This window comes from Malania oleifera, chromosome 4 (assembly GCF_029873635.1).
Source record: "Malania oleifera isolate guangnan ecotype guangnan chromosome 4, ASM2987363v1, whole genome shotgun sequence".
In the NCBI taxonomy this organism is placed as follows: Eukaryota; Viridiplantae; Streptophyta; class Magnoliopsida; order Santalales; family Ximeniaceae; genus Malania; species Malania oleifera.
In genome coordinates, this window is record NC_080420.1 from 112149001 (window position 1) to 112164600 (window position 15600).

The following is a 15600-nucleotide window of genomic DNA, read 5'->3' on the forward strand; positions in this document are numbered from 1 at the left end:
CAACAAAATAGGTGGTCTGTTTTGGGGAGACTACCCCACTGTGGGACCCTCCCCCCAGATAACAGCAACTCCTGAGATAGAGGACAACCTGGAAACAGAACCCTCCAATCCACAGGTTGCTGTCAGTGACCTTGCTCTGGTTCCAGCCCCCAAAAATGACACTAAAGCTATGCAAATCAGTCTCAACCGAGTCGTTGTGGAGGATAATCATGACTTAAAAACACTGAGTGGTTTGGACCTGGATAGCACCCACTTTAAAGAGCAGGTTTCTAATTGGGTTTTATAGAAGGTGAAGCTGGTTAGCAAAGCCATTGGTGTCTTTCAGTGGCTTTGAAGGTAGGGCTACAAGACTGTTTGAAGAAATTGAAAGAAAGAGAGGAAAGGAGGCACAATTTAACTAAAAAAATCTTCAGGAAGCAAGAAAAAATTGGACACAAATAGGGAGTTAAAACACTTAGAATGTTTGGTAAATTACAAAAAAAATGGGAGGATGCTCAGATACGGTGTAAGCAGGTAGCAGTCGGGGTTACAAAGTTAAACCATGTTAAGAGAACTCATTTCTTGAAATGTGAGGGGGCTCAATAAGAAATCTAAAAGGAGTCTAATCAAGTCTTTTCTCAAGGTCTAGAGAGGAGATATTGTTTGCTTGCAGTAAACCAAAGTGGAGACAGTGGTTCAACTATTAGTATGAGATCTTTGTGGTGGGAAGGCTTGTGGTTGGATCTCCCTTGGTGCTGAGGGTAGTGCAGGGGGTATTCTTGTTTTTGGAATCTTAATGTTGTGAAAGACCCTATAGACTTCTTTTCTGGGCTGAGCTTTTGGAGATTAGAAGCTGGTGGGACACGCTTTGGATTATTGGAGGAGACTTAAACATGGTGATCTGCCCTCATGAAAGAAGTGGGGGCGGCTCAGAGAACAGTTGCTTAATAGAATTTCTGGACTTTATCAAAGTGAATGCTCTCTTTGATCTTCTGCTCATGGGTGTCACTCCAACTTGGCCCAACTCTAGAGAGTCACCTTCATTCTCGGGGATCAACATATTCTTAATTTCAGCACATTGGGAAACTCACTTCCCCCAAACCACCCACAGCCTCCTTCCAAGGCCCATCTTGGACCACTTTGTCGTTCTCATTGACATGAGAGGAGTTAATTGGGGGCTGAGCCCTTTTTGCTTCGAGAGCATGTGGCTAAAGCACGATGGCTTCAAGGACTTCATTAAACTCTAGTGGTCTATGCTATAGATATAGGGGAAAGCTTGCTGTCTTTGTGCTGGCATCAAAATTGAAGGGATTGAAAGAAAATATAAAGGTGTGGAACAGAAGAACCTTTGGAGATATCCAAGCAAAAAAGGCTGCTATTTAATGGTATCAAGGATCTTGATGAACAGGAGCTGGGTCAAAGAGGTTATTAGCCTTGAATAGATATCCCGGAGACAAGAATCTGGAGCCTTATGGCTCAAGGAGGGCTATCGGAATGCTAGATTCTTCCATTAGACAGAAAATGCCTACCGCAGATTGAATACCATTTCCAGCATTGATATTGGGGAGAACACCTTAGCAGAGGACGAGGAAATCAAAAAGAGCATCTGTGAGTTCCATGAAGTCCTCTACTTTGAATCTGAAGACTGGAGAGCTGTGGTGGATGGTATCAACTTTAGATCTCTCTGCTTTTCCACTGTGGAGTGGCTAGAGAGACCCTTTGTAGAAGCAGAAATCCTTCAAGCCATTAGAGATTGCAATGGGGATAAAGCACGTGACCTGGATGGTTTCTCTTGTCTTTCTTTCAGTCAAACTGGGGAATTCTCAAGCAAGACGTTATCAACACCTTTGAGGAATTCTTTAGATCAAGCAGATTTGTGAGCAGCATTAATGCTACTTTTTCAATGTTGATTCCAAAGAAAACAGGGGCTGTCAACATCAAGGATTTTCGCCCAATCAGCTTGGTGGGAAGCATTTATGAGATCCTTGCCAAAGTTCTTGCTACGAGGATCAAAAGAGCCATTCTGGAAGTCACTGGGCAGTTGTAGCATGCCTTTGTGGCTGGAAGATAGATCATGGATGCTGCCTTTATTGCTAGTGAAGTTCTGGATTCTTATCAAAAGAAAGGAAAAAGTGGTGTGATGTGCAAGCTTGACATGGGAAAAACCTCTTGATCACATCAACTGGAACTTTCTCCTCAACCTTCCAAGGAAAATGGGCTTTGAGGAGTGTTGGTGCAGCTGGATCGCTCAATGCCCATTACATTCTTAGTGCTCATAAATGGATGTCCACTGATTTATTTTGCTCTTCTAGAGGTTGGATACAAGGGGATCCTTTGTGTCCTTTCTTGTTCGTCATGGTGATGGAGGTTTAGAGCTTCATGCTGAAGAGAGCTACCAAAGGAGGGCTCATTAATGGTCTTAGAGTGCGCAAGAATGGAAGGTCCATGGAAGTGTCATATTTTTGTCTGTGGATGATACCATTATTTTCTGTGAAGGTGATCCCTTTCATATTTTCAATCTACGATGCACTTTGGCAGTGTTTGAGGCCATCTTGGGTTTGAAAGTAAATCTTGGAAAAAGTGAACTTATTCCAATTATTAACAGCACGAGAGGGCCTTTCCTTGCTGGCCTTCTGGGATGCAAGATTGGATCTTTCCCCACAATTATCTTGGACTTCCTCTTGGAGCCAAATTCAAAGATCAAGGAGTGTGGGACCCCATTATTGAAAAGTTCATAAAAGATTGGTATGATGGAAAAGGAATTTCTTGTCTAAAATTGGCAAATTCACGATTATTGGAAGTACCTTGACACACCTTCCTGTCCATTTCAATTTTCATGTCTCTCTTTCCTCTTCTGGATTCAGTTGCCACTTGCCAAGAGACTTGAAGGAGTTCAGAGGAGGTTCTTATGGGTGACTTTCCGGGAAGAATTCAAACTCCACCTTGTCAAATGGGGCATGATCAAACAACTTAATTGCTCGGGAGGCTTGGGGCTGAAGTTCCTTCACACTTTCAATAAAGCATGTCTTTAGAAATGGTTGTGGAGATTCATGAAATAGAATGACCATCTTTGGTGGGGAATCATTGCTTCCTTATACAGGTTAGATGATAATGAATGGATTACTTAGGTCGGTGGAAGAAAATATGGTGTAGGGCTGTGGAAATTCATTAGGGAAGGCTGGGATGACTTCGTCCCTTCTATCAGATTTCAAGTGGAGAATAGAAACAACATTTACTTTTGGCCAGATGTGTGGAATGACCGAGAGGCCCTAAGTGTTTTATTTCCTGCCATCTACAACTTGGCATGTGATAAGGAAGCTCTAATCAGTCTTCACCTCCAAATTTCAGAGCAAGGGATCTTCTGGAACATTCCCTATTTTGGAAAAATGGCAGATGGGGAACTCTGCCATCTCATTAATTTTCACAGCAATCTCAACAACCAACACCAAAGCATTCCCAATCAACCAAAGTGGACCATAGATAAAAATGTGGTCTACACAGCCAGATCCTTCTACAGGAAACTCTCACAAAATGGAAACAAACTACAGCAATCCCCCTTGGACTCACATTTGGAAGACAGCTGCCCATATGAAGGTAGCTTTTCTTGCTTGGGAGGCAACTCATGGAAAGATCTTAACCCCGGACAATCTGTAGAAAAGGGTGTTGACCATTGCCAACAGGTGTTCCCTGTGCATGGCTGATGCAGAATCAATTGAGCATATCCTCCTTGATTGCCCCTGGACAAGGAACCTTTGGAATATGGCACTAAACTTTGACCGGACAAAGGTGGGTTTCTGCCAGCTCAGTGGGAGGGGAGCTCTGGGCATGGAAGGGGATTCAGGTAACCAAGGAGAAGAGAGGCTTTGTCTCTCATCGCTTTTGCAATTTTCTGGTGTGCTTGGAAAGAAAGAAACATGAGAGTGTTCAAATTTGTTATGCTGCTTTAGACTAGTAAAGAGCAGTAGATTACTTCAGCTTCCAGCTGGCATAGTAGGATTGTAGTGAATGAACATAATATAATTTTATATTTCTGCAACATCCTGCCCTTTTAATAAAATTCTCTTATTGATAAAATAAAAGTTTTTTGAGCTTTTTTCTTCATATTTTTTATTTTTATTTTATTCAGAGTTTGATTAGTTGTAGCCCTTGCTCATTATTTTCTGAATGTATTCTACATTTTCTTTTCCTTTACATACACTTTTCATGTACTTATTTATAAAAATTGCTAGGACATGGCATTTTTTCTATATCTTTAAAGATTGCATTTATCCTTCCCGTTGATGTGCAGGCCATTTTGCGCGGTCTTTGTGAAGACTTGGATATTCCTTTCCAAGCTGCAATGCTGAAGTATGTGAAATCTATTCCATAGAAAGTACTGCCATTTTGTGGTTCCTTTATTTACAATTTACTGTGGTTGAAATTGAAACTAGTTCTGTTTTACATGGCGGAATATGTAGATAGTGTTAGATTACCAGTCCAAGTAAAATCTTAAGCTGTTAGGTTTTGGGACTCTCCCCTGCATATGCAGCTCGATAGCACGTGGAGAGATAAACACATCATAAATAACACTCATTACAGGGAATATAATAATTTTTTAAACATCGCCCTATAAACACGGGCAATGAGGCTAGAACCCAGGACCTACTGGTCCCCAACTCTGACACCATGTCAGATTACCACTTCACCTAAATGCTTAACCTGTTAGGTTGTGGACCAATGATGTATATCAAGCTTTAATGGATAGTATGGGCTTGATGACACCCATAGAAGCTGCAGATCAGATCTGCTAAAATAAATCGTTATTTGTACTCCTTGTGCTAGATCTATTCACCATTTGACATGATATTTATTCTTTTACCGCATGGGTCGTCATGCCACTATCCTTTAATTCATTAAAGTTGGGTGTGACCGTGTGGGGTTTGTACAACATAAGATAAAGGCAAGGGCGGGTAGGATGGTTTGTGGGCTTAATAAGTTTATAACACAAACCAAATAATGCTGCAGCGAGAAAGAGCATTTACCAGAAGCTAAAGGTTTGGGGGTGGAAGGTGGGTTGGAGGGCAGACTTAGAATAACTTGGACCAAGGTTTACAAGAATATTGTCCTAGGCCAAGCACAATGGTGGAAAAGGATTCATATTGCTGATCCACCTTGTGGGGCATGAGTGATGCAGGGGCAGTATTAAGGTTCTGCTGCCATGGAGAAATTAGAAGAGCGGAAGAAAGGGGAAGGGAGGAGAAAGATACTAGGGGGAAAACTCATGTTCAACTTCAATCAAATTCATCGACAACTAACTTTCTACAACATGGTTTTCACACACTATTTATAAGAAATCCCCCACATGAAATCACACATATCCCTAAAACAACATGAATTACAAACAAGCCCCTACATTGCACAAATATTACAAACAAGCCCCCAAATACACATAATACTATCTTAATTAAACTAAACACACAGTAAACTACGAATTAAAATCAACAATTATCAATCCAATTCTTCTTAAGTAGTCTCCAACATGTATCTTCCCAAAGTCCTGCTTCTTGTCCTACATCAACTCTCCCTTAGTTAGAAAATGTTCAGCCTTGAATTTTGAAATGTTGGACGTTCAGAAGGGATAAGCAAACTTGGACTTTTTGAAAGCCAACGCTTGAATGAGGCAAGAAACCACATTTCATTGGCAGCACCTTAGACTTGACTTGAGGATAGCATCAATGAACTCATCGGGGATGACAAACTTTATAATAGGAATGCTTGAAGAACTTTGGATGTCTTCAAACACCTTCATTGCCTTTCATATAGTGTCTTCAAATTGAGTGACTTCGATAGATTCTTTGTGGACTTCAAGATGATCTTCCTACCATTATAGTGGAAGACAAGTGTTCTCATGTCCTTGAATCACACTCAAATCATCCAACTAAGGATAACCAAGGAGTGCATGGCCAATCTTCATTGGGTTGATATCACACCAAACATTATGAAAGTAAGCACCCATTTGGATGGAAACCAACCATCTTTCATAAACATGTACAATAGAGTTATCAACCCCAGATATCAGACAAGGCTTTGGGTGAGGCTCCAGATGAAGCTGCATTTGAGTGACCCCTTATGGAAACCACATTATTTTCCATCAATGATGATTTTGCAAACCTTTTCCCCTCATTTAAGAAAGGTGTTGAAAAGCTTGAAATTGTGCCCAAAGTTTGGCAAATGGCATTCCTTTTTCCTATAATTTGTCACCATGTTGCTGAATTTATGCATATATATGCTGCAGCTTTATATCACCAACAACCCTTGAACACAATTTCCCACAAGCCTTACTCCCAATTTCTCAAAAACTATCTTCAAGTCACCTGATTGCCTTGCTGAAATGAAACAAATTCACAAAGAAAACTCACAAATTACAGAAATAAAACCTGATGATTGACAATTACTAGGGTTTTGTGCCAAAAATTATTGTGCTTTCTTGCAATATAGTGTCCACAATCAAAATATCTCCTTGCAGATAGAACTATCATGGAGAAAGCCCAAAATCTCGCAACTGAAGCAATTTCTCATGAAACTAAAAGCAAGATAAGACTCAGGCAGAGTCTCACTCGCAGGTCTCCGGCGTGTGGGGTCCGTGGGTCGCTGGCTGCGAGAGACTGCCAATGAAAGTTTAATCAATGGGAGATCAGGGGATGAGGAGTTCAATGGTGTTGGTGATGTGATGAAAAAAGTACAGGAGGTTAGAATTTCGAAGAGTTGGCGGCTGGATATGTTTTGGCCAGTGCGTGGGGCTCCTCCAGTGATAGATGATGAAAAATGGAGGGGAAGGGTTTTATATTTTGATGGGGGGGGGGGGGGGTTGTTTTTGGTGTAGAGCCTAGGATGGAAATTAGGGTTTTGAAAAATAGGACACGACTGGAATTTTCTGAAAAGTTCAGAACTGCAGAACTGCTTTTCATTTTTTTTTAACCTTAAATTTCAGAGATGAGAGGGTAGCAGAGAAGGAGAGATTAATGGAGAGATTGAAAGATGAAGAAGAAGAAAGGAGAAAGACAGAACAGAGAAGAAGGGAGGATTAATACAGAACAGAGAGCGAGAGAACAGAACAGAGGCAGAAGAGAAAACTAGACAACAAGAAGAGAAGAAAGAATAAGCAGCAGAGAGGGAGCGAGAAGTTACAGAACAGAGGAGAGAAGGAAGGAAGAAGATAGGGGGAGAAGAACAGAACAGAAGAGAAGAGAGAAGGGGAAGATGGCGGGATTGAAATGGAAGAATGGAGATTGAAGTTGGGCTCTGATACCAAATGATGCAGGGGCAGCAACAAGGTTCTGCAGCCATGGAGAAATTAGAAGTGAGGAAGAAGGAGAGAGATACCAGGGGGAAAAATCATGTTCAACTTCAATCCAAATTCATCAACAACTAACTGTCTACAACATGGCTTTCACACACACACTATTTATAAGAAAGCCTCTACACATGAAATTACGCATATATCCCTAAAACAACATGAATTACAAACAAACCCCTTCATTACACAAATATTGCAAACAAGCTCCCAAATACTCATAATACTATCTTAATTAAACTAAACACATAGTAAACTACTAATTAAACTCAACAATTATTAATCCAATTCTTCTTAAGTAGTCTCCAACATGGATCTTCCCATGGTCTTGCTTCTTGTCCTACATCAATGAGGCTTGGTTCTTCCTGCTGTTGTTGTACTATTATGCCTTCTTCTAGCCTTGATTTACAATCTTTCTTGGAGATTCCTGTTGTCCTTGTATTTTCTTCAACATGAAGCATACTATTCCATGCTGCTTTGGACTTTGTTACGCGGGATCAAACCATCTTGGTTGATTTTTATTCAATATTATGCTCAATTTATGCTTCTTGTAAGTTCTTAAGGATGTATTTAATTGTATTGTTTTGTATCTGGCCTTTATTCATCTGAATGTGGTTGACTCGCCAGTGGGCATTTTTCTGGCCCCTCAGTGGCTCAAAATTCAATAATTCATGCTTTTCTTGTGGCAAAGTTCTTTATCAAGTTAATTGGTATTTATGGATTTAAATGGCTGCTTGAAAGAAATTTCAAATTCAAATATTTTTAGGTGGGAAGCTGGACCTAAACCAATAGATGGCATTTGGGCCCCATGGTGGTATGGGGGTTTACATAAATCAACAGGATTCGGTCCAGCAAGAAAATATCCTTTGGTATGTGTATTATGATATTTAATTGAAAGCAAGACTCCTTGCAAGATTAATGAAATGTCAAGTATTGTGCCTGAAAAATAAATTATGTAATTTCTTTCCCAGAAAAATATATTTTGTTACGAGTGTTTTAAGCTAAAACTTCTAACTATATGGATGTAAGTTTTGACTTTAGAGTGATTACTGATGACTTGTATTCAGAAATTCAGATATGTCTAGTTTTGAGCTGTTTGGATCTGGAACTGTGACCATCTTCAATAATATTGAAAAAGAAATTTATGTTTGCAGACTGCCGGAACTCAGATCAGTTAAAAAGGAACACACGGACATGCACTCACATTTACATACATATGCGCATTTATATGCACATAAATGCATATATACACATGTGTATGTGTGTGTGTGTCTATGTGGGAAGCTATTCCTAAATAACAGATTGTGTTTGGGGGCCAATGGCCTATGGTGGCGCAGAAGTTTACGATTCACCCAATCAAGAAAAAAATCCTTTACGATGTGTTGTATGCGTTTAATTTAATTGACAATAATATTTGTTGCAAATTATTTCTGAGTTATGAAATGTAACATGTTAAGTCTGAAAAATATTTTCTGGAATTACTTCTGTTGAAAATTTATTTTGTTCTAAGCTTCTCATTTTTTAACACTCTGGTGGTTAGAGAGAAGTGGAGAGAATGGAAGAGAAAGGAAATGAATTCTCTTCACTTCTTTTGTTTGGTTGACATAGAGGGAAAATAAGAAAAAAAGGGTGGAGAGAAAAAAATAGGGAGAGGAAAAAGGGCTACTTTTTTTCTTCTCCGAATTGGAGAAATTCAGAGAGAAATGGAGAGAAACTACTCAAAAAGATTGAACTGTTCTTAGACCGTTTTAAAAAGTGTCCCTATAGGAAATAGTATTGTAAATGATAATTGACTTTTTGTTTTCTTTCCCTAGGTATGTCTCCACTCTCTCGAATCAAACTAAACAAAATGGAAAGAAACTAAATTCTCCTCTTTCTTTTCACTCCTATAAATTTCATTGAGCTTCTCTTCTCTTCTCTCCAACCAATAGAGTGTAAATTTTAGCTAAAAATTTTCATTATATGTATGTAAGTTTAGGCTATGGACTGATGACAAGTGACTTGGATTTTGGGGTGTGATAGTGTTGAACTCTTTGGGGGAAGGAACTGCAACAATGTTAACAAAATTTCTAAAAGAAAGTTGTGTTCCCAAAATACTAGAACTTGAATCAGTTAGTAAGGAGAGAGAGTTTGTGTATATCTGTATGTATGTTGAGTGTAATATAATATAATATAAGAAAATTATGAACATGAACACAGACACATATTTGAAGAGGACAAATAAATTCGTTGACACGCCTTCTAGAGTTTGATTTCCATTTGTCTTGATCTGTGTATTTAAATTCACGTACTTATTCCCCCCCTTCCCCCAAAAAATATATATATATATATATATATATTTTCTTGTGGAATTATTATCTGTAATAGGTGCTATTACTCTGTACGGATTCATTTAATGTAATATTCATGGATACTAAAAATTTGGTATGACACAGTATTTTCGGTTTTTCTTGTGCTGTAAACTTTCATCTTTTTCAGCCCTTGCCATCTTCTTTTTATGATGTGCTGGAAGAAAGTCTACCTTTCTACAACTTACTTTGGCGTCATGTGAGGATGAAAACTTCCCTTCTGAACTCTGCACTTCCTGAACCTGATCTTCCTGTTCCTGCAAACAAGAAGCTGCTTGCATGGGTAGGGGATGAGATCTTACCCCGTGAGAGTGCAAAGGTATGCTTACATGCATGGCTGATGGTCAAGTATTATGATATCTGCTAATGAAAATTTGCCTCAACGTTGTGCATTTTATTGTGATTTTTCGTTCCTTAATTCTTAGCTCATGATCCTTTGAAGGTTTCAGTGTTTGATTCGGTTGTCCAAGGTGGTGATTCAGTGTGGGAGGGTCTTCGAGTTTACAATGGGAAGATATTTAAGCTTGAAGAGCATTTGGATAGGTCAGTGAAAGGAAAGTTAGAGTTTGACAGCAATTAATGTGTGGCACATACATTTCTTGATGCATTTAACTGGTGGTTTAAAATGTTGTAATCATTGTATGTTATTACTTTTTCACCCCTCACTGGGTACCCCAGCCAAAAGGGCGAGCTCTGGGGTGAGCTGTCAATTTGGACATCTTGGGTTTGATTCCTCAAAGAATGAAATCTGTTCTTAAGTGAACACCCATGGTCGGCAGGAGGGGGGGGGGGGGTGCTCGGCTAAGTGTCTCAGATATAGCCGATCAATTTTCCGCAGGATCCTCTTGTTATAAAAAAAAAAAAAGAAAAAGAAAAGAAGAATTTATGTGCTAATAGTCTAATATTTTACAATTTGACTGAACAAGAAGTTGTACTCATTGCTGAACTATAAAATGAATTTCAAGAACTTATGTGAAAAGATGCTGCTAATGTGAACAGAATTTAGAATGCTTGTAGATAATTATGGGATGATGTTTCAATTAAAGTATTTTTATTTTTTATTTTTGAATGTGAGATTTAATTAGTCTTCATTCTCACTGGAATTCATATTGATGTTGCTAAACCTGTAGAAATGCTGGCAATTTGGGTAATACATGCCTCATATGAATTTGTTTTTGACGTAGTACGTACCTGGAAGATTTTGGTTCTCTCTATTGTTGCGAGATATCATCATTTAATCACATATAATGGAACCTAATCTCTGAAAATCCAATTAGTCTATTGGTCTGGAGTAGAAACGCTATCTTGTCTCAGCTAGTTGGGTGTGTTCCTCATCTCTAATCCAATATACCTGAAACTTGTAACATGCCTTCCCTTTCCCTAAAGATGAAAACAAATAGTCCCACAACTTGTTCCCCATGCCTTAAAAATGCATCCTGGATCTTGTCACCAACCTATGTAGGTGTAGAAGCATTAGCCTGTATGCAAGGCTATAAGACTGGTTGTACTGCAATTAGGCTGCATTAGTTGTTGCATTAACATCGGCTAGTGGCCCTGGATAGCTCAATATGCTAGGATTAGGAATTCCAGTTGTTGCTTAATAAACGGACAGTCTATAATTGTATGCAGTATAACACTTACTATGCCATCATTGCCATGAGTATGCTTGAGCCACATATGCAAGATATTTATGTGATTGGCTCCTCTTTTTGAACATTAAAGGATTGAAGCTTTTGTTGGGGGGTGGGCTGGGTGGTATCAGGATACAATTTACATCAGCACACCTGTAAAATCCACTTAGAAGGCATGGGATTTCTATTTGATGTACCTAGTTTTTTCCTTAATTGATTATTGAAACTATTTGATTTAGGAAGATTATTGATTAGGAAAAGAAAACATTGAGTTCACTCTCTACTTGGGTAATGCGGAGTATGTAGAATCCTGATAGAATCAGGAAGGACTATTTTTGGAAAAGTTCATGTTTTGGACAAGGGTTGATCAGTTGATGCTTTGTTAAGTTTACTTCCTGATTGTACTTAAATTCTGATGTCTTATTCATTGATTGATGGAGAATTCTTCTATTTGTTGATCTGAAGTGCCTTGTTGACAATAAAAAACTTGAATGTAAAATTTTTTTAGGTTGTTTGACTCGGCAAAAGCTCTGGCTTTCAACAATGTTCCATCCCGTGAAGAGGTGGGGCCAAAAAGAAAATTTGAATTATCTAATCTTGGCTAACGGGTTTTTAAATTAAAATATTGTTCCACTAATTTCATATGCATTTGTTTTAAAGGGGGTTAGTTCATAACATACGTTTGTAAAATTGCAGGTCAAAGATGCCATTTTCAAAACTCTCATTAGGAATGGAATGTTTGATAATGCGCACATTCGACTAAGTCTAACTCGTGGAAAAAAGGTTAGCTTCTCTTTGTGTATGTATAAGTTGGTCTTTGAACTAACATCAAACTTCTTGTCATACTTGTCTCAACAAGAACAGTAATGATTGTAGCATTGTCTACGATGGAATAGCTGAGGGAGTATGCCATAAGTCACCGTGAGAAATTACGGGAGAGGTTCCTTTATTTGTAGACTGTTAAATATTCTCAAAACTTGAGACCTTCTCTGGATTGCTAGCTGGGAGGGTCAATGAAAAAATTCCGTGAATTCTTTGTTACCATTAAATTTAACCATTTTGAGTTGCAATTCTAAATGTCTTAATTTTTTGTTGGCCATGTAGATGGAAAATAACATAAATCATTGTCAAGTTTCTTCCGCGTTGGCTGCTATCTTACATGTGGATGGTTGTAGGATGATAGGAAATGAATTCATGGGTTAGAAGATAGTGATGTGCCAACTTGCATCATACATGGTGCTAATTCTAATAATTGAGGGGTTAGAAGATAGTGATGCCAACTTTTGATCACTTATGGTGCTAAATTCTATTAATTGATGGGTTAGTAGTTAGGAATGTTAACAACTTGACCTCATTCATGATGCTAAAGGCTTTCTACAAAACCAGGCTAAATTTATATATATATATATATATATATATATATATATATATGTTTGTAGTATATCGAACTGATTGTTGCATCTTTACTAATTTACCACTTTTTTCGGTCTTGTTCAGGTTACTTCTGGAATGAGCCCGGCATTCAACCTTTATGGATGCACCTTGATTGGTAATGTGCATCATTAGCATTCTTCCCTATGTAATAGTGTATGACCATTCAACCTTTTGTCTTCTCTGCCGACAAGCTTGCAATGCTCCATATCAGGATGGCAATAGTATTGGACTTTGTTAGATTGACTTGTTTGGTGTCTTTGTTGCACAATTCATATTTCTTAGTGAAAATCAGTAAATCACTTGGAGTGGATTCTCCTTTTCCTCCATTGCCCACAAGGCACATTGTAATGGTCTTGAACCCAACTCCGGTGAGGTATTGTCTGCTTTGGCCCATTGGCCTCATAGGTTTGTCCTATAAAAGGGGTCTAACATAGTTGTAGTCCAAACCATCCTTATAAGCCCAAGATCTCCCTCGTACACATCCGGTATGGGACCATGACAGACTCTTTCGTTCGATCTCTAATGTCCTCATCAGAGTGATTTACACCTCTGTGTAGGATCCACTCACATGATAGTACCCCCAGAGTGGCTCTGATATCAAATGTAATGGTCTTGGACCCAACTCCGGTGAGGTATTGCCTGCTTTGGCCCAGTGGTCTCACGAGTTTGTCCTATAAAAGGCGCTTCACATAGTTGGAGTCCAAACAATTCTTATAAGCTCAAGATCTTCCTAGTACACATCCGATGTGGGACCGTGACAGACATGCATGCACATCCCTGAAGGCTTGTAAAATTATTATGCTAAAAAAATGATGTGAAAATTTGATAGTTATTGGTGCTTCTCTAAGGTACCGATTGCCAATGACTTGAGTGATTTTTAAATTAATTTGCTTTTTGGGTGACAGCCTGAGTGCTGAGGTAAACCCATCACTATGGTCAACTGGGAGCTTTTATCGAACTTTTCTTATCATTGGTTGTCTTCGATATTCAAGCAGTTGAGTCACTTCCTAGACACAATGAACATTGCTAACAAGGTTCAGAGTCTTCCTTTGCAATCTGATTCATTCTTTCTTTATGTTATCTCATGGTTAAGATGACTACATGTATTAAGTTCTAAATTTTCTGCACCTGTCATGACTCGCTTCAATTTATGTATAGCATACGATTCTTTTATTTCTCTATTTTTTCTCATTGGAATTGGTACATTAAAGGTCCCTTATTGCAGAATGTTCTATGGTAATTGATTAATATTTGTATTGCCACAGTTATTTATTTGGTTTTCTTTGGTCTAAATTCTCTTTTCTGTGAAAATGCAGTGCTTCCTGAATGGAAACCGCCTGTTTATGATAATACGCGAGGTATACCTCTAGTGACGGCTACGACTCGTCGTAATTCTCCAAATGTAAGAATCATGGCAATCTTTTTGTTACTTGCAGTTGCTGTTATACAATAGGGGAACATAATAAAACTTTCCAACTTTGCTGCATCTTGCAATGTCAAATGTACAAGTTATTTTGTAGTTATTATTTGGAATGTTCCTTTTGAGGATCCTGTGTTGTAATTTATTTTTGTGATATTGTCCACCAGTCATGCCAGTGGTTAACTTCTGGCAAGATATACTTCAGTTTTGGTACCTGAAGGCTGCTTATATTGGGTACTTTCAAACAAATGAATTTGCTAGATCTGTGTGGACAGATGGTTAGTTGTCAATTCAGGGTCCGCAAAATTTGGGTATCTGTTATTTTTGAGACAATTCTACTCTCAAATAGGGTTGTGTTCAAATTCTGATGAAGAGGGAAGAGGTTTCCATTTCTATTGTAGCCATCAATATATCTTCAATAAGCCTGGGTGAGATGGTTATCCCAGATCTCATGTGCTCAAATTTTACATGTCATTATAATTTTGCCTCGTCTTTTTCCAGAATTTGGATTCAAAGATTCACCATAACAACCTTCTCAACAATATACTGGCAAAGGTATTGTGACATTCATAACGCTAATGATTGAAAATTTGTTAATCTGCTAATTTGATATAGTAATTACTAATTAGTGATAAAAATGGCAATTTATTGAATGGTCAGATGATTTTGTTGTGAAATACATCCTAGGGTTATTCCCACACAAAAATTGAAAAGAAAACAGAAGAAAACAAGAGGACTTTGATTTATTTGGTTTGGCACTGTGCCTACATCCAAGGGGCATCTGTAAAGTTTCCAATATATTGTCAATTAAAACTGCCTTTAGCTTGCATATAACTTAGTCATCTGATGTAATGCAGATAGAAGGAAATAATGCAGGAGCTGATGATGCAATCATGCTTGACAAGGATGGTTATGTTTCTGAAACAAATGCCACGAACATTGTAAGACTAATTTGCCTACATTTTGTATCCTTGACTATTTATACTTTGAAGAAGTTCTAGACTTCTGTAGGGAAAACCATATGGATGAGCTACAGGCATACCAATACTGTAGGAAGATGGCACCCACTGTGACCCCACTAGGAGTTTCTACTTTGCACATCTAAGTTGTAAAGATGGCTGTGAACTTCCAATTATGTGATCACCTTAGTACCTAGCACATAAAATTTTTCATTATTTATTCATATTTTTATGGCGAGGCTTCTGTGCATTGGCAAGGTTGGTCCTTGGGATTGGGGAATCATGAGCCCTGGAAATAGCCCCTCTGCATGTGGGAGTATAGTTGGGTGCATCTGACCGCCCCTGGACTCTGCTAAAGCAGGAGTCTGTTGCAGACTTACAGTGAGCTGCATGTTTTATTTCTATTTTTTTAAATTTTTTTTCAGTGGCTGATGCATTTTACTGCATTTCCTCCTGATATAGTAAATTGATGCCTTTGACATTTTCCCTTTTTTTT

General features: G+C 38.5%; 1 protein-coding gene across 3 annotated transcripts in view; it reads left to right on the plus strand.

The window, feature by feature from the left end:
- Positions 1 to 15600, plus strand: part of LOC131154564 (branched-chain-amino-acid aminotransferase-like protein 1) — an 83551-nt gene that overhangs the window by 31323 nt on the left and 36628 nt on the right. For 2 of the 3 annotated variants that reach the window (XM_058107402.1, XM_058107403.1), the window contains exons 6-15: positions 4268 to 4326; positions 8079 to 8181; positions 9791 to 9979; positions 10103 to 10203; positions 11800 to 11854; positions 11988 to 12074; positions 12789 to 12840; positions 14042 to 14127; positions 14647 to 14700; positions 15003 to 15086. In XM_058107402.1, coding sequence (XP_057963385.1) covers positions 4268 to 4326; positions 8079 to 8181; positions 9791 to 9979; positions 10103 to 10203; positions 11800 to 11854; positions 11988 to 12074; positions 12789 to 12840; positions 14042 to 14127; positions 14647 to 14700; positions 15003 to 15086 — 870 coding nt within the window. The remainder of the gene's footprint in view (positions 1 to 4267; positions 4327 to 8078; positions 8182 to 9790; positions 9980 to 10102; positions 10204 to 11799; positions 11855 to 11987; positions 12075 to 12788; positions 12841 to 14041; positions 14128 to 14646; positions 14701 to 15002; positions 15087 to 15600) is intronic. The other variant, XM_058107404.1, reaches the window with a different exon arrangement.